The 19589-nt window shown below is 37.3% G+C and overlaps 1 protein-coding gene across 4 annotated transcripts in view; it reads left to right on the forward strand.

Moving 5' to 3' along the window:
• ATAD2B (ATPase family AAA domain containing 2B) overlaps positions 1-18411 on the forward strand; it is a 73748-nt gene extending 55337 nt beyond the window's left edge. For 3 of the 4 annotated variants that reach the window (XM_074538027.1, XM_074538028.1, XM_074538030.1), the window contains 4 exons: positions 10713-11396; positions 12971-13098; positions 14276-14404; positions 15780-18411. In XM_074538027.1, coding sequence (XP_074394128.1) covers positions 10713-11396; positions 12971-13098; positions 14276-14404; positions 15780-15821 — 983 coding nt within the window. In that variant the 3' untranslated portion in view covers positions 15822-18411. The remainder of the gene's footprint in view (positions 1-10712; positions 11397-12970; positions 13099-14275; positions 14405-15779) is intronic. The other variant, XM_074538029.1, reaches the window with a different exon arrangement.
• Positions 18412-19589: the final 1178 nt, after the last annotated feature.

Raw genomic sequence — 19589 nt, forward strand, 5'->3', positions numbered from 1 at the left:
TAAGACAACTCGGATCCAAGAACATATTTCAGTGGTTTGATGAGTTTTCAGGTTTGTTTACTCTGTGTATTAGCAGGTAAATACCTCTACACTGCTTAATAGTTTCTCACCTGCACTGCATTGAATTCCTGCCTTCAATACATTCAGCGTCATGCTGAAAGCTAGAGAGGAGATTGCAAATTTAACTGTATTTTCCTTTATGGCAATGGTTTTCAACAGTCAGTAACCATTACTGGAGGATGTTAAGATACACTTCCTGGAGCCTACTGAATTAATCCAGTTAAGTGATCAGAGTCTCTAGGATTGTGAGGTGTTATTGGGTAATCAGAGGCACTGCTAATTATTTTCAAGAGGTAAGTTGATTAGAACAGTTGAATACATAGCAGATATTTTCATTATAAAGCAAATAAAGGCTATGAGAGGCAGTTAGTATGGGAGTATACTAATGGTTGCACCTGGCTTTACTGCTGAAGATGTGGAGTCCAATATTAATATATTATTAGTAGCATTATCAATTATTGCTGATTGATGGCAAACTGATGGAAGCGGTCAAATTTTCATTTTGGTCTTATGTGCTTCTCCTTCATGGTGCTTTTCCTTGATGAGAAATCCTTTTCTAGGCATGGTGATAACTGCCCAGAGATGAACGTTGTTTATGTATGAATGATAGCGTTGATGTCAAATGGTTTAATTAATTAGAGGTGTATGATTTTATTTCCCGAAGCTGAAATTTCTTCCGTTAAAGGAATTAAAGTCAATCGTACAGAATTATGGTTAGAATAAATTGTTATATAATAAATTAATGATGTGGATCCAAGCTGTTCTTTATTCATTTGGCAGCTCGTGCAAAACAGAGAGTGTAGGGAAGGGATTCCCAATTAATTTTTTTAAATTTCCTGTGAAGTCGAGGATGGAGCTTTTCCCTCTGGCTGCCCTACAGAGCACTTTGCTGGCTGTGCATGCTGAGCAGCAGACGGTGGGGTTTATAGACCTCCAAGCTGGACATCCCTTGGGAAGGGGCAGAGCAGCCCTTGCTGGTGACTCGCATCCAAAGCAGCTCCGGTACCTCTGTCGCTTCCCCTCTGTTGTGCAGGCAGCAGCAGTTGTTTGAAAACTCCAGCCATCAGCTGCAGGTAATAGCCAGTGTCTCTGTGCAAACAACAAAGTTACTGTTAAGGCACTGATCCTGTTGGTATTTTCATGATCTAGCTTGGAAGGCAAGAAAAATTGAGGCTTAGTGGTGTTTGGGTCTACGATCAAATGAAACTCTGCCTTTTAAGGCAGAGTCCAGGAAAGGTAACTAGTCCAGGAGGGATGTGATGCATCTAGTAATCAAGAGAAAGAACCAGGAATTGATGAGCAATCAGAAATCTGCAGAAAGGATTCAAGTAGTACACGGGCACTCTTGAAGATTGATGTGGTCAGTTCAGCAGAGACTAAAAATGAGGAAGAGAAACGGTCTTAAAAGAGTATTTGGAGGATAAGCTAGAAAAGGGTGAGAGCAGAACTGAGCAGATTGTGGAGAGCTCAAATAGCAGAAAATGAAACTCCAGATTGTGATTGTTTAAATGGAAGAAGTAGGTTTGGAGAAGGGATTTCTGAAGAGGGATTATTTTAGGGGGAGAGTGGAATTTTTTTATGGTCATGAAATAGTATTTTTTTAAAAACTAAAATGTATTGCACAATCAGAGTAACAAGAAAAATTATTAAGTATTTTATTTAAACAGGATAAAAACGTACTTTTTGATAATTCTGAAAATAATTGCATGTTTTCTGCTGTTCGAAATTGAAGTAATGTTTTCCCTTAGAAGAATCTAAAGAAAGGATCACCAATCATAACTTCATTTTCCTGATCAGTTGTTGCTGTTTTTAAAGGCTTTTTTACAGTATTTTAGAAAAGAGCTGCACAAAGGTTAATTCAGATGACAAACCTGAGAACTCTAAAAGAAATTATTGTCAAATATCTTCTCTAAAAACAGAGAGGACTGCAGACAGTGCAGCAGCCTTGCCAAATTCAGGATCCTGATCAGGGCTAGTAGAGTAGAGAGTGAGAGTTGGATTAATATTTGTTGGTTTGTTTTTTGAAGTTTTATATTTTGTATAAAAAATTATGTAGTTTTTTAGTTACCTGTTATTTTGTGATTTATTTAATTTTTCTGATGTATTTTAGATAATTTAGATCAAATTTTGTTAGATCAAATATTTTGTTAATTTGATTGGACCAGATGGGCTGTTGGAAATGTGGTAAATAAGTAATTTTTCTGTTTGAACGCATAGTGATACACATTCCTGAGTTACATTTCATCTGCAACTTCCATTTCCCTTATTGAAGGTACAGCTGTGTGGATTGTGTCTCACAGTATAGATGAGTTTTAAAAGTATTGAATTACTAGAAGTTGCTGAAAATCTATTTGGAGAAGTTCTGCCACAATTTAAAGTATTTCCATTATCGACTGTGTATTTTGAGGAAAGTGCAAGTATTCTGGTGGGAACTTGGAATGGGACAGATGTCAGAAGTCTGATATAAATAATTTTATGATTATAGAATCACAAAATTACAGTGGTTGGAGGGAACCTCTGGAGATGTTCTAGTCTAGCTCCCCTCAGAACTGGTTGCTCAAGGCTTTGTCCAATCGTGTTTTGAAAATCTCCAAGAATGAGGGCTCGGTGTCATGCCTGAGGAACCTCTTGTAGTGCTTGGATACAAACAATAAATTCTTTTTCTTAATTTTGAGTGTCTTGTATTTCGGTCTGTGCCCATTGGCTCTTGTCTCTGGGCACTGCTGGGAAGAGTTCTTAATTTGCCTTTTTATGGAGCTATGTGGAAAAGGAAACTACCAGCAGCGTGCAGTTCAGTGTGTTTGCTAAATTAAGTGCTTTAGATACACGTTAGCTCAGAAAGCATTAGCATCTCTTGAATCATTGGGATCCTGTATAATAAAACTGTATCCAGCTGCTTCGTCTTGCCAGTAGATGGGGCATGGTACATACCATTTTACTGTCTTGCACTTGCTTCCTTTAGTGTTACATATAAATAAACTCTGTGGGGAAGATTTGGCTTTGCATTCTTATCTTTTTTTTGCAGCATTTAATGATAATATATTGTAGTGATAGACTGCAGATTTTATGTTTTCTTCATAGAGAAGATGTTTTTTATGCCATATGATAAATATCATGACTGTGAAAATGGCATTTGGAGCAAATAAAGAAAATTTAAATCCTTTGTGCTATGCAAACTATTAAAAATATAAGTTTTATATGAAATTCATTTTATGAAATATGAAGTAAACACCCTGCTAACTTTTCCCAGTAATTTAAGTGATTAGTGGGCTCTCTAGAAAGGACTGTAGGGAAACCAAGCAAGGATCTAAAAAACTATGGCAGAAAATGTTGTTTTGAAATAAGTAATATTTTCTTTGTCTTTTTGTGTTGGATTTTTTTGGTTCATTGGTTTTTGGTTTGCTCTTTTTCACCCCCAAATGGGTGATCTTTGCTGTCCTGTGGAACACTTTGTTTCTGCGTTATAATGGAAAGGCTTTTGTGTTGTCTCGAGATTTAAAAAAAAAGATTTTTAGAAAGAAAAGGTCTTTCATTTACAGTCTTTCTCAGAAACTGTTTTGTTCTCAGTCTTTGTCCGATTTTCATCTGTTTAGTGTCTCTTCTTTGACCTTTCTGTGACAGTGGTGGCAGTGATTGCTGTACTTTAGGCTTCTGGGACTGCAGCAGTGCCTTATCAAAGGACATGGCAGACCAGATGCCATATGGTTTTGATCCTTGGAACTATTTTCTCCTTTTGGTGTGGTTCTGAGTTTGGATTCAAGAATTGGATATTAGCAAATTAACAGTCATTCAGATGCTAACATGAAAATTTTAGTAGCTGCTGTTTTGTCACTTACCCTGTATTTGCTACTGTTTAGTTTTCTCCTCCTGCTTTCCAGATTTGACTTGGATTAATTCTCACTTGAGACAGAGGCAAGTGCTGTTACTTGATAAGCACTGTCCAAAAAGATTTTCTGGAATGTGAGGATATCTTTACTCAGAGCTGGGACAACTGTCTCTTTTTGTCTCTCTGTCATTTTGTTTTGGGTAGCGTAGGAGTTGGTATTCTGGTTGGGAGTGGTTTGATGTCTTGTGCTGCCTTCAACCAGATGCTTTAAAAGAAAGTTTCAAACATTTGAGGAATATTTTTTTTTTAATGCCTGATTTTGAAGGAAATACCAATGTAGCTGATGATTCCAGGTTGGTTAACAGTTCTTTAAAACCCCATAGGCTTTTAAATTCTTCTAATTTAAAATGTAATTTAGTGAATTTGTGGGAGTTCTAATAAATCTTGACTGCCTGTTCTTTTTTGAGATCCCATCAAACTTTTGAACTCAGTGATAGCTAGGGACAAAGAAATTTTCTTTCATCACTATTAAAAACCTGCCTATTGAATTAATCAAGTGTCTTTTTTCTCTGACAGAGGGCTAAGTGGGTTCTACAATTTACCTGATCAGTGAGTGACTTTTTTATATTCTCTTGTTCTCATCTTTATAACTGAGTAATGCAAGATGGCTCAGCCTCTTTTAAGGTTTCCTAGAAAGCATTAACATCACCTTTCTTGTAAACATGGTAAAACCATCTTCTGAAGTAGTTTGAAGTTTTTTTTCCCTCTAAGTGGTATGCACAAGTGATGTAATAAAAACAGTTTCCAGACCAGATAGATCCCTTCCTTCCTCCCTTCTGAAAACTGTGACAATGTTTGCTTTAAATTGTTTTAAGACACAGTGTTTCTGTCTGCAGACATGGTGGATTTTCTTGGGATTATTGTCCATTTATTAACTTCAGATTTTGCCTTCTTGACAGAGAAACGACCCAGTAGCCATGATTCTTTCTTGTATTTGTTCATGGCTCTCTTGCAGCAGGAAGTTGTCATTCAGTAGTTCTTAAGAGCTAGCTGAAGGTACCAAGGATGTGTATAGCTGCAGTAGTTGCTATTGTACAGAGCAGAGGGGAAATAAGCAGATCTACAGAGATGAAAAGTCTAAAAATTATCTCCACAGATGACATATAATCTGATTGTCTTTTCTCTTTTGACTTCATTTGCCTTTTTAATTTTCCAGCATGACAGTCTTGCCAGGTATTTTACTAATATAATTACTCTGGTTTCATGTAAATTATATTTTTATCTTGGTTTCCAAAGAAAATCATACCTGTGCTCTCTGTCCATCTCTGCTCCCCTAATAACTTCTAAATCATTTAGTAGAGTTCAGATAGATTTGACAGGAGCTGAGAGCTGAAAGATTAGATTCCTGCAGGTTTTGTGAAAATTGGTAGCTGGAAAAATGCATGTGTCTACTGCAGGAAAAGGAGGTAGATTGAAAATGGTATTTGAGCAGGTAAAACCTGGTATTGACCAGGCATGGCATGCACACCTCAGACATGGAGTGTGTCCTGTGTCCTGTTCAGCTGGGGTGGGGAGGAATTGGAGACACTGGGATAGTTCCATGAGAAACCCTGGGAAGAGCTTGAGTGGAGAACATAATTGGGAATGGTAGGGGAAAGCAGTTGACTGGGGAAGAAAATACTGGAAATGTTGCAGTCAAGTTTGGTTTTTACTTATTTCAACTCCTCCTTATGAAACTTGACTTCTCTGTGTTGAGTAGAAACGTCCAGATTCTGCAAGTATTTGCTTACAAAACACAAGCTGTTATATAAGGTGATAAAAATCATAAATATGTGAATTTGTTGCATGCAGTTCTTTTCATGTGTTTGTCAGTTCTGTGCCTTGAGTGTGCTCGATCTAGGTGAAGAAAATGACACCTTTTAGGGATTGGTTCTACTGTCACTTTAAGGTGGTCAAACTGCAGGTCACTACTAAAGAGGCTGTCTTGCCTTGTTGCTGGTGGCATATTCCCACTGTGTTCCCTGTGCCAGCATTGTCATTCATGAGTTGGAAAGCTTAACCAAAGATGTTAAAAACTAAGCCAGAAAAAACCCCAACAACCTAATGTTTCAGATGGATTTAGTTCCCTTATCTGTTTTACTGCAGGAACAGTAGTGCCGGCACAAATGAGGCAGTGGAAATGCTATAGCTGGCTTTGGAGGGAGAAATGGCTTTGTTAGTGGAAGCTGGCACCTCACTTTGCTTTTTAAGCCATTGTGGAACTGTGATCTGTTCTTTCTTGCTGCTTATCTCTGACTGCAGTTTGGGACTTTGTGAGTAGAAACTCCAGAGACTTTCAAGTGGACTATTTAGTGCCTCTTGGTAAGGAATGTGGAGCTACTGGAGCAGCTAAATTACTCTGTCAGGTACATAGATATCCTGGATGCTGTATAAGAGAGTGTAAGTTGCTGGTTATAAGTGATTTCTCAAGGCTTTGAGTTACTTTACACATCAGAAAGGTGTTGAGGGTTTTGATCATGGAAGAAAAACTTAAAACACGTGAATTGCTTTAAGTGGTTCTTGATAGTGCAGACTAAAAATCTAGATCCATGGTGATCTTCCTTGCCGTGAGAATCTTCTTTGGGTTTTAATCCCCAGGAATTCTTCATGAAATACAGTAACAACAGAGAAATTACTGTTTGATGGATGTCAGTTTTATCATTTACTGACAGAGGATTCACATTCTCTGATGGATTTTAAACAGTGTGGAAGCATGGAAGGGTCTCCTCTGCAGCATGAAGTGAACTTGTGAGTCTTGAATACTGTGCTGCACTCATGGTACTGTAGTAGTCAAACTAAAAAAAATTCAAGAGAAAGATCTCTGCTGCATCTTGTTAGAATTCTTCCACATTGAGAGAAGCAGACTTGCTTGTTAATAATTGACAGTCCTTGAATAATCTAATTATGCCTGCTTTCTTTTCCACTGTTAATTTTATTTCTCTGTAGTCTACAGTTTTGTCACTGTACTGCTGGATTTGGGGGACAGCAACAGTGCATACCTCAGCTCTGAAACTTCTGTACTATTCACCCATTTTTTTGAGATCTCTTTTCCCAAGACTGTAAACAGAAAGGTCACGGTTACCTCTGGGTCTTGTAGAAATGCTTGGGAAAACTGGGAAGGAATTCAATTTTTTGCTTCATGTTTTTTAGGATGTTTTTAGTTTTGGAGTTTTTTTGTACTATTTCTGTTCTTTAATAGCCAAGAACAGTGCTCTGCTCTGGACAGGGCTGGTACTTATGTCACCAGATGATGTTGTTATTACTTAGTGTATCTGACTGGAGAATCTCCAAGCAGCACCTGTCAGTGGGCAAGAATTCAGAATTTCTGAAAGTCTGCTACAGGTTTCATTTTACTTAACTTCATCTAGAGGACTAGTCCTTCTGAAGTAAGGACATTGCAGAATTTATTTTTAATCATACCTAGGAGAAATGCTGTCTGCCTTGTTCATGGGTCTTTCAGTTTCAGACTCTGAAATTGTCTTAACATAGGAATGGAAGAATTGAGGAACTTCATACTGCTTAACAAAATGTACAGTAAATCTCTATTCAGTGATTAATTGCATTGTATTACATAGCACTTAAAAATGCTGTCTGCATAGATTGTGCATCTTAGGAAAAAAAGAGCAGGCAAAATTTAGTTTTGATACAAACTTCATGTGAACCTGAGTGAAATATTAGGTGTGACTTGTGGTCAGACAGATATTTATTGTTATTAAAAATGCTTAGTAGTGATTTGCAAAAGAGCAAACCAGACAGAAGCTCGAACTAAAATTAAGATCCCTTTGGCAAATCTGTAGAGGTTATGTGAAGATTATAGAGTGAATAGTTGGCCAATTTAGAAGGCAAGTGAATGTATTCATGTGTGAATAATTGCTATTATAATAGTTTGAGTTAGAGAAACTCAGTTCTATAAAGCAGGATTCTTCTGACAATAGTATTTCCACTGCCTCTGGCACAAATACTGCCAAAAGACTGGGTATCAATGAGGAGATTTCTGATGAGTAGTTTTAAAAGGAGTAATTGAAAAGGTGTTAAGGCATTAAGTTGCCTTTGTATGTACTGTGTTCATTTTTTAAACAAAGTTCACTCTGACCTTTTCTTCTGTAAATAGCTGTCCCTTTCTGTTACCTGCTGGAAGCTGATAGTCATGAATCATACTGAATAAAAAAATAAAAAGTTTGGCATTCTGCTCTTGATAGTTTACAATCTTCTGAAATACAAACATTAAGGTAGTTGAGATGGGATTCCAGGCTTATTTTTTAGCAGCAATCTGTTAACCCATTAGTTCCTCCCCTTTGCATCAGTTTTACCTCATGGTAGCTCCTTCATCCTTTTAAGGTCATAATCACCTGTCCTGTAGGATTCAGTTTCCTGCCTCTTATGACAGCTTCTCAGATCCATGATAGTCTTGTAGTAGTGCCTTTTTTATTTCCAGTAACTGTAAAGAGAACCAATATAGGTGTTGAAATCTGGTATCAGTGTCTGCAGTTTGCCACATGGTTCTCTGGTCCATTAAACTCCTCCTTGTACCATTCCCTTAACTTAACTGGGGAATTAACCAGGACAGAAAGACCTGGTGCAGGGTTTTGTTTTTAGATGATGTATTCCTTGCTCAACTTTTCACTAATTTAGAGGCTTGACTCTATGTAAAAGAAAAATCTGTGTAACAATGCTTTGGTTGCTAAGGATCTGGAACCAGAATTTCCTCTGTCATCCCAAATGACATTGCTGTCACACTTTTTTTTGTTGTTGCTTTGTCCTAATTAAAAACAGCAGTAGAAAACAACATCCATAATGTTTATTCAAAAATACTGGATGAGACACTGAGTGAACTGGACTTACTGACTCTCAATTGGGAAAGACTTGAAATTTAATGAGATGGGTAATACAAGGATTAATTCCATTTTGCTTTAAAGTGATTTCTCTCACAGGTAAGAATTTTAGGAATGTACTTGTGTGTTTGGGGAAATTATGGATTCTCATCCCAGGTGGAATTCACAGTGGGGATGCAACAGTCAATATTTGAAATGCAATTCACTGATGTAAAAGATGTCAAATATACTTCACAATATATCTTGTATATCTATCTGAATTACAGCAAAGTGTGCCTAAACAGCCAAAAATCAGTGTATCTTTAAAATTTTCAACTTATTTATTTATACATTTAGGATGTACTAGATTTCCTTCAAAAGACTTCTGCTCTGCTTCTGTGTTTTATTTACCCATCTTTGGAGTTGTGCTGAGGTTTAGTTCATTGGCTAATAGAGTATTATTTTTATTTTTGTCTGTAAGTTTGCATTTCCCTGTTTAGTTTCAGATTTGCTGCTTCAGTGATTAATGAAAATCTCTTGCACAATCTAGGGAAAAAATACATGAAATCCTGAAAAGTTATGTGATTAAGTTGTAGTTTGTCACTGTAGAAGTCACTATCAGGTATTGAATATGGCTGGAGAAAGGGGATTTCCCCCCTCCCTCAAGCCTTGCAGTTCTCTATAAAGATTATTTGTAACAATAACACATTCCAAGTGAGACTTTTTATTGTAGTGGGATTGTAACTTCAGATAGCTTTAAAGCGAAAAGGTGAGGATTTACTCCTAATGTAGTTGTTAAACTACCTGCTTACATACAGCACTCATGGGGAGAAGTTCTGAAGTACAACTGTGCTTCTGAGTGGCTGAGAATTAATTCTCAACACTTGTACCTGCATAGTGCTCCTATTTTCAAAGCAGGATCTTGGTAACTCAGTGTGTGCTTGGCAGACACAGGTGTAGGACTTAATACCATAAATCAAAGCAACTTACAAATGTAGAGAACATTATGGAGGTGCTCAGCATAAGAGTTCACTTTGGAAGGGATGGAAATCTGTCAGTCTCTGGTTACTATTGGCTGCGATTTTCATTTATTGTAGTTGGCCACAGCTTAAGCAATTTTGCAAAAACAGAGTAGTCTTTATCATTGCGTGGATTTTAATGTAGAAGCTTCATTTTGTCCCAGTGTCTTCCTTGGTCTTCTGAGCTGTGTCTAGTTAGTGCTTTTGAAAAGGATATTGACAATAGCATTAGGTTGGAATGGTCTTCCTTCTGCATTTGCTCATCAAATTACAAATGTGCCCCAAAGCCTTCAGATCAGTACCTTAGTTGTATCTCACTGCAGATAGGTTAATAAAATAAAGTGACCTTTCTGAAAAATAGTTTATTATGTAATTTTTCAAAGGCACAGAAAATAAAACTAAAAAATAAGAAAAAGTAAAATTCCATGGAGAAATAATGAAAAAAGGGAATAACATGCCTGTGTTGTGTGAAGTTGAGTAGCACAGTGTGGCCCTCATAGCTGACTCTGGTTGGACTAATAGTTTGAATTAGAAGCTTCCTCATGTCCCTTCCAACCTGAATTATTCTGTGAATCCATGGATTGCACTTTGATTTATTGTATAATCACTTCAAATCACTGAGGAGCTAAAAAGGGAAAATGAGAAAAACTGTCTTTGAGTCCTCATTTACCCAAATGAGCTACCCAAATGACTACACCATTGCTTAGCTGTTTTTAGTAGGAGTTGATTGTTTCCATAGTATAGGAATTGAGTGGATGACTGAATGTCCACTCCTTATACTTCTAAAATGCCTTGTTTCCTCTAATTTGCTCACATTCAAATCAACAGACACCTTATTTTAACTTGAAGAGTGATGATACTTGATTGCCCCACACAACACCACATTCTTATATGCTGGTCTCTGTACTGAGGGGTACCTGTGCATCTAAAAGTGTTTGTTGCTGTTTTTGTTTTCAGTTCGAATAAGGAGAAAATCAAGACGGCGCTCCCAGTGGGGCAAAGGTATTATTAAGAAGAGGAAAGTCAATAATTTAAAGAAAGATGAAGATGATGCAAAGTTTGCTGATGATGAAAATCATGGTGAGGACAATAAATTACTGGAAAATGGAGAGCTAGAGGTCAGCACTGACTGCATTGAGGAGAATGGAGAGGAAACAGGAGACCTCTCTATGACAAACGATGAATCCTCTTGTGACATTATGGATATAGATGCAGAGCAGAGGCTTAACAATGGGACATCAGGAAAGGAAAACAATTTTGCATCCACAGAAGAGGAGAGCTCAAATGAATCGCTGTTAATAACTGACAGTATTACCCTGGGTGCTGAAAAGGAATTGAAGAAGGGCTCTACATTGAAAGGGGACTGTGTGAATGGAGAGACATCTGTACACGGCTCTGAAGGTGTACCTGCTCCAGCCTGTCATAATGGTAAAGTAGAATCACTTGATGCTGTTTCACCCTGTGACAACAGTGATTGGTCTAGTAACAAGCAAAAATCTTTATCTGAAGATCAGCCAAAGGAGAAAATGGGAACTTCCAGTGAAAATCAAGGAACTGATGAGTTACCACATTGCAGCAATAATGAGAAAACACTACAGAGCACAGACATTGAAACTAAAGATGCTGAAGCAGATAAAGAAGGTATAGCTTGTTTTCCATGTTTCTGTCTTTATCTGTGTCCAAGTTAATGTGTGTATTTTTCACTCTAATGTTACAATTATTATATAGTAATATTTTATTAATTGCTGGCTATTTATTTGAACTCTTGGTATGCTTATAGTATTTAATTTCACATACAAAAATTAGAAGTGCAATCTTGACTTGCTATATTTTTATCCTAGGCAAGAAAGTGTATCCCCACACTAACACTACTCTGTTCATATTTGTTAGCTTTGTAGGAAATACTGAGATAACATTAAAACAATAATTAAGTATTTAAAAATATTATAAATAGCAATAAATACAATACATATTTTGGTCTGTATATTCTGTCTGATTTCTATTTTGATCTTCGTGATAGATATTGACTTGTTTTGTTAGAGAATATGATAACAGTATCATTGACAGTGGATAAAAAAGCATAGAAATAAAGAATGCATTCTTTTAAAAACCTGTGCGTAACGAAAGTTGAAGCAGTTTAACTCATCACAAAAGCCAGATTGTTGTTCATCTGTTGGAGAAGGTATCTGGCTTTGGAGTCACAGTGAACACAATAACTGTGCAGGAAAATGATAAGAGAAGGAAAATCCTGGTGGTGTTTAAAAGAAGGGGCCATGTCCTTTGAAGACAAGAGAGAGAGTTTCCTCAGGGAACAGAAGTAGAAGCCTTGTGCATGATTGCCTTTTTAATGAGCTTTCAGAATTATCTAAAAGAATGGAATCTTTACTTCAAAAGTTAGTGCTGAGATTTACAAAGTAAATGAGCTTTAATGAGAGATCTGAATTATGAGAAGATTACTGTGTACATGTTGGCTGTGTTTGTACATACACATTTTCTCTAAGGGTAAGGAGACTTAATACAAGAAAGGTCCTAGGAATATCACAAGAAGAGCATGATGCGTTAAGAGCCTTTACATTTCTGAATTTGGTGGGTGAATTTTGTATGCTTTAGGATGGTTATGATAGCAGGGGTCCTCAGAAGAAAAGGTGTTTTAAATAGTTGAGGAGAAAAATAGTGAATGAATGTAGGGAGAATATAAGGAGATAAGACAATATTTTGGTCAATAGGTTGAGTACAAAGGTGGAAGAAAACAGAAATGTGAAACAAAAGCATGAGGTTTGGAATAGAGCAGATGTTGGAATACTGTGGTCATGAAGATGTGGGATGCTTTAGAGAGAAAAATGAAGATTTGTTTCATTTGAGCAGAAAGAATTTCAGCATTGGCTTAGTTTGTGAACTTGTCTTTGAAGCTGTTTAATTTGTTGTTGAATAGAGAGATACGATGAGAAAACTCGTAGTGGGATTCAGTTTTCTTTCAAAGTTGGCACTTTGGAATTGGGTTTTAAGGATTGCCATTTTGTGTGTGCCTTCTGAACTGTGGGTTTGTGCCCCTGTAAGCATTAGAATTGGCAAAGCTGATGAATAATGTGCACTGCTACAGTCTTGCTTGATTCCAAACAACCCAACAAACTAAACAAGCAAAATCAAACTGAAGTGAAGAAATAGGCTGTATTTTGTGGGAGTGACAGTGCCGATAATTGTTTTTCAAATTACAGGTTTGTTCAAAAGCAAGAAAACACGAAAAGTCGCTGTGGAGCAGTCAAAGCCCACAAGTTTGGAGCAGGTTCCAGAGGAACCTTCAGATCCTGTACCCTCTGTGGTTGTTGACCATGACAGACTAAAGGTAACAGAACTGAAAAAATAAATTGAACTATTAACAGACTCTATTGAAAAAGCTTCCTTTCTGTGTTCTGAAGCAACATTTCCTTTAGTTTTGACTGCAAACAAGTATTATAATCAGAGTGGCTTCTGGAAATGATTTGTCAATCAGTGTTTTTTGGATGAAAGGTTAATAAAACTACTGAATCCTTACTGTCCCATCATTACTACCCTTATAATCCAGTAATGACACTGGATTCCTAGCAGTCCACTCTTTTAATTGCCCATTTTTGCAGGTACTCACCATGTGTTTATTGGCCATCCAAGGTACCAAGAAACTGCTGGGTGCCTGGTAATTGGGAGTTAATACCATCTTTTCCTGTGTGTACCAAGGTATACTTGGTGGAGAAAATTCAGTGGATTGGAAAGCAAATGGAAATTTGTGTGGATGTTTTGGCATTATAAACTGCTAGTTAATTTTCTTCCAGTTTTTTTTAAGCTTCAAGTTTTTTTTTCAGTTAAAGTTACAAAAAAATTTGCTGTCTTCTGTTGTAAAAAGTAGCTTGACCTACTGTGACCTATGAAATTTAGATCCCATTTTCTGTGGAATACAGATGATGATCTCTTCAGAAACCACAGAATTGTTATGACAGGAGAAAAAATAATCTTAAATGTCACTCTTTGCTACTATGTAAAATACTTTCACCTTTGTTATGAGAAATTTTGCATATGTTGTGTCCTCCTTCTCTTTTGTTGTTCTGTTTAACAACATTTGTGGAAGACCAAATGTTTTTCTGTGGTGGTACTTTTTTTCCCTGCCAGTATAAGTGCTTAAAAATGTCTACGTACGTTGACCATCAAAGCAGTTTTTAGGGTTTGCTTTGTTACGATGACCAACCAAGATGAAATAGGATGCATTAGCATTCCATAAGACCAAACATTGCCCCAGCTGTACCGAGTAAAAGAATCTTAAGACAAGAAGAAAAGTGGGTATAAGCAGAGAAGTGAAAGGAGGCATCAAGTCCTTTTTGTATAAACATGGAAGCAGTGGTCTTGCTGATACCCAGGTGTGGTTCATTTCATTTGTACGTATCCCTTCGAAGGAGGGCTTCAGAAACACATTGCATTTCTTATTTGTCCTTAAAAAAATTAAAGAATTATTCTAGAAACCCTTTTAACTTCGCCTTTTGTTGTTCCAACAGAAACTGCTTGATTTGGTGGTTAAGAAAAGTGACAACCTGACTGTTGACCAACTTGAGAGATTGTATTCACTCCTCAGTCAATGCATCTACAGACATCGTAGAGACTATGACAAATCACAACTTATAGAGGTAATGTTGTACAGCTTCTTTTATTCTTTATCTGAACATTGTGAGATAGGCTTTTCAGAAACCGTTAATCTGTCAATTTATTGTTCTACTAGCAGGCAAAAGCCTTTAATAGACTTTGAAGAAGGTATCTATAAAAAGGAAGAAGCTTAGTGTGGTAACTTAGAAACTGGCGGTTGTTTCTAAGAACGCTTTCTGCAGAAGAGGATTAAGAATTTACCTAGAAGAAGAGAGGAAAAAGAGGAGAGGATACAGCAGCATGAAAAGCACATGCTAGCAGAGTAAAATTGAGTGGAAGAAGTTTCCATGTTTGTGGCACGACTAACAATGGATGTAAAGTGGTGATTTCATAGGTACCCTGACCTGGCATTGCTGCTGCTGCTGCCCTTAATTGTGTTGGTGTAACTAGGCCAAAACCAATTTACCCCCCTCTGCTCCATGCAGTTGCAGATTCTGACTTTCATACAGGACCTTAGAAGTGTGAACACTCTGTTGATCAGTAAGTGCAGCCTTAGGAAGGTCAGTGCAGCATGGTGGAAGCCAGGTGTCTGCCTTGCCATCATCCTTTGTGACTGAAGTGTTTGCCCTCCAAGGCCTCCTGTACATCAGCAGCAAATTGGTCATTTCAGCATTGGCACAGGCTGGTGCCAGCTCTGGGTGTGCATTCCCTCCATCACCACTGTTGTAACTGCAGAGGGGTTTGGATTAGCTTGCTGATTCAACTGATAACCAGCCCTGCTGAGAAAAGGACAACAATTGGTACTTTCCAGTTGGATCACTGAGCGCTGAATATTTTTCTCCATGAATAATTTACAACAAAACCTGGAAAAGCCATAGTGGGGGCTTTTGTAGAGTTCCTACAGAATACTTTTCAATCTGTTTTCATGCTATTCCCTGCCATCTTCACCTAAAAATGTGTTGAAAGTCTGAGCAAGATGTTAGGTAGATTAAAAAGGCATTTGTCCAGCAGGAGTGTGTAGAGACCAATCTTTACTTAGATTATCCAAACTGCAGACTTGTGATTACAGCTGGGTCACCAACTGCAGAAGTGTGCAGTAAGACTTGAACTCATGCATTGTGCCACTGCAGTGCTTTCCTAATATATATTGAGCACATTAATTATATAAGTGACCCTAATAAGCCTTGATTTTTCTCATGGACTGTCATTGTAGAGGGCTTTTCTGCATTAATGCTTCTCTAATTAGTTCCCTCTTTTATCGTATTTTGCTAGCAGATAGCAGCTAATAAACAGAAGTGTCTGTTTTCATATATTTATTTGTTCAGATTAAAAAAAGTGTCACAGTAAGTATTATTACATAAAGTAACTATATTCCTGTCTCTGTATTTATGAATAGTTAATGGTCTGTGTCTCTTGCAGGAGATGGAAAGAACAGTTCATGTGTTTGAAACATTCCTGTGAACTCGTCAAGATGGGTGGGTTTATCCTCTCAAACTGCTCATGGGAGAGCAGTCCTCTGAGCCATTCAGTTTCCATTTGCACCAAGTATGTGCAGAGCCTTGGTCTTAAGTGCTCTCTCTTTTTGTTTCTGTTGAATTTGGTGCTATTGTCTCAGGTACCTGAAACCAACCAGCCTACAAGAACCAAACGGAACTTCATATAGTTGTATCTGATATAAATAAAGAATACAATGCCACAGCTTGGAGATTTTTGGTGCTACAGAAACTGTTCTCATTCCTGCTCTTGTTCACTCTACATGCATTATCTATGGGGAGACTTCAGGCAAAGTGAAGACCAACACATGCAAGAGGACTGGAAAGAGCAGATCTAAGTTGAATATTTTTAAACAGGCAACCTTTTTTATTTTTTTTTTCCAATTTTTCTCTTCTCTGGGGTTATGGACAAAAAAATCTGTCCTAAAGAAGGCAGTGATGCATTGTGGTAGGAATCTTGAGTAACTGGATGTACAGTAATTTGAAGATGAGGCTCTCTAGAACTGCCTTTAATGTGCCTTTTAGTCAATTGAGAAAGATAAGGCTAAGCAATTTGTTTGGATTATAGCAAATGGCAATGTTAGAAAGCTGTCTGCAGAATGAAGATCTCCAAAAGGATGAATTGTATTCTCTTCATTGGATGGCAGCCAGTATTATGGTTCTATAATGCCTGTCTTACTCTACAGAACTAAACTAAGACACACTGAAAAAGCCACATACTTTACCAAAATGGTGAAATTCCTTTTTCATTGGTATATATTTTGTTTTAGAAACAAGTTACACAGTGAAACTCTTCTGTGTTGCTAAAAATGAAGCATTTTCCCACTGTGTCCTTGTTTTCCAGTGCGAGTTCTCTGAGGAAAGCAAGATTGATACTGGCAGGTTTTGTTGGGAAGGTCTGTGTTTGTAATATAGCTTGGACTGTGCAATGCAGGCAAGAAGACACTATAGTTGGTCAAAGTCCTGGAGCCCAACATCAGCTGAAAATAAAAACTTCTCTTAGGTTTCACGAGTTGTTCTGTGCAAAGCATTGTTACTGTGGGGAGGATTGGAAGAGAGCCTTTTGAATCCACCTTTGCTAAGAGTTCTCTGGGTCTGAATTGTGTGGTTCAACACCTTTCCTTTCTGGCAGCTGGAGAGAGCAGTCTAGGCAGTTTTTATGTTTTATCACATGTAGAACATTACCTGGGCTGGTTTATTTCACTCCCACATGGAAGTGTTCTAGAGCAGTTGGCTGCTGTTCCCATCCTGAACCGTTCATCGTGGCTGTCCCTACGTAGCTGCAGAAGTGTCTGTGCAGAAATATGCAACGCAGTGTGGTTAGTTTTTAATAGACAAAACATACTACTGCAGAGATCCTGAGCTACCTCAGCTTTTTGTATTTTAGTTACCAACAGTGTTTATGGAGGACTGTAATCACGCTGCTCCCTGTACAAAGCCAGGCTTAGGGACTCATCTCCACCCTCATCCCAGGGTAGTGCTGCAGAGAGAGAAAACATGGGCCTTGGGCTACTGCAGTAATCCAAAGTGCTTTGTCCGTTGTGGTCAAACATCAGCCTATCTTAGAGTTTTTTCACCCCTGAATGCCACTGTTTTTCTTCATAGGTAATAGCAGGAAAAGGTTTTAAGCATTCATGTACATCTAGTTACACCGAAATGCAACCCATGCAGAAACACTGTATTTTTTAGGTGGGAAAGTGCGATTAAAAACAACAAAAACAAGCAGAAAACGCATTTTAAATGAGATTCTTTGATCTCAGATTTGATTATGGGATTTTTTTCCATGTTTCATTTAGTATTTATTAGCATCATACCTGTTTGAGATATTTATGTGTCTGGTACATTAACAGCATTTTGTATTTTGATGGAAATTGTTACAAACTTTAAGATTTGATTAAATGAAATGTAGCAGATTTTTTGTAGCAAGTTTCTGATAAAAGGGTTTTTTGCAAGTCTCAGGTTCTTGCTGCAGAATTTTTTAAAAATATTTATTCCAGTTTCACTTACTCAAAGAAGTTTTTGTTCAAGTAACAGCAGCACTTGTGGAAGATAAAACTGCATTCATTTTTAAGAAGATAAATTTATATAAACTAAAACAGTTGAGAATTTTAGTCACCAGTGAGTGTAAAAAGCAAGTTTAAGCTAATGCCTAGCGTTAAAAAAGGTTCTAAAAGGTCAGGTTTCTAAAGGAAAATTTTTACTGTCAGTTGTTGATTGGGAAAAATCATTAAGAGGCAACTTTAATGATTGAGGAGCTGCCATGTTGTTTTAGAGAAACGTAGCTAATATCAGATGTTCTAGTGGACAGCTTACCTAAAATGATATACTTGCCTTCTTAGCCCAAATAACCACACTTCAGTTTTTGTTTTCCTTTACAGATGTCTGGTGGTTATAGAGTTAAAACAGCTGTTAATCTATCCATGTGGTCTAAACTTGTTTACTCTTTGTATGTTTTTAATTTTTTTGCCACATAGCACTGGCAAGAGTTTGTACAAATTGACCTCTCTTCCTTGTTTCTTGTTGTGAAAATTGCAAATAAACTCCTATGTGAGTCCTTGTCCTGGACTCTGTGGAATGTGGCCAGCTGGGAGGAGGAGGAGGAGGAGGAGGTTTCCCTGGGGGCTGGGCGGGCTGTTTTGGACTGATAGAGTTGCTCTTGGGTGATGACTCTGGAGTTAATTGTATTTGCAAGCTTGAATCTCACCTGTGATTATTTTGTTTTGTTTTGTTTTGTGTCCTCTGTATTGTTACTTGATTTCCTCATATGCCAATGTATTTATAGGATTACTGGGTTTTGTAATATCTTGTCTTCCTTTTTTTTTTTTTTTTAATTAAGTTGGTGAGTCAGCGCTGGTTTTACCTTCAGTCTCGTGAATGGCAGGTCCTGCAGCTGATAGTCTTTTATTTTGTTTTTGTTTTATTTTGTAATCACACCATAAGCTTGAATTTGGGCTTGTACTTGCATCTTTTGTATCTTGTACATTGGGTTATTTAGACATTGGGATGTCCTGTTCGGTTTCATTAACTTGTGTCTACTTTGTGGATTAAGTAGACTTCCTTCATCAACTATGGTATATTTTGGATTCTATAGTTTTATTCAGAATTGTGTTTAAATTGATGTTTTGCATTTTGACTTCATTTTACGTTAGTTTGAAGTAAGTTATTTAATTTTTTTGAACTTCTGGAAATTTTGAACATTTTACTGTAATTTGTAATATAACTGCTGTGAAATACTTGAATAAAGATGACAAGAAAACACAGCTTTAGCTCCTTCAAAAATGTATTTAAAAGAAATGGCTGGAAGCAGTCTTTTCCTTACTAGACCTCCTTGGTTTTGCAGTTCAGATGTAACACTTTGGGATCTTGCTGTTCAATTATTTTGAGCAGTTTGGTCCAACTTCTGCTTTCAGTGCTTGTCCATTAGAGAAATTAGTTCTAATTAGAGGGTTTTTTTAAAGGAAAGAGTATTTCCTTTCTATTTATTATATTTAGTGAAGTTGTTCAAACAGCTTTGGCTTGTTTGTCTTTTGGTTTTTGATAGATGAACTCTTGAGGTATAGGACATGGAACACCCCTGGACATTTCCCTCTTTTCCTTTCTTGTACCTTAAACTGTTAGAGCTCCTGGGCAAAAGAGTAGATGAGGAATTGGGTAGTAGTAACTTCATGTCTGACTCCAGTTCCACTTTTACATGCGGCTTTGAAAGCACAATTAGATATGAAATTCAATACCTGTT

This window comes from Zonotrichia albicollis, chromosome 3 (genome assembly GCF_047830755.1).
Source record: "Zonotrichia albicollis isolate bZonAlb1 chromosome 3, bZonAlb1.hap1, whole genome shotgun sequence".
Lineage (NCBI taxonomy): Eukaryota > Metazoa > Chordata > Aves > Passeriformes > Passerellidae > Zonotrichia > Zonotrichia albicollis.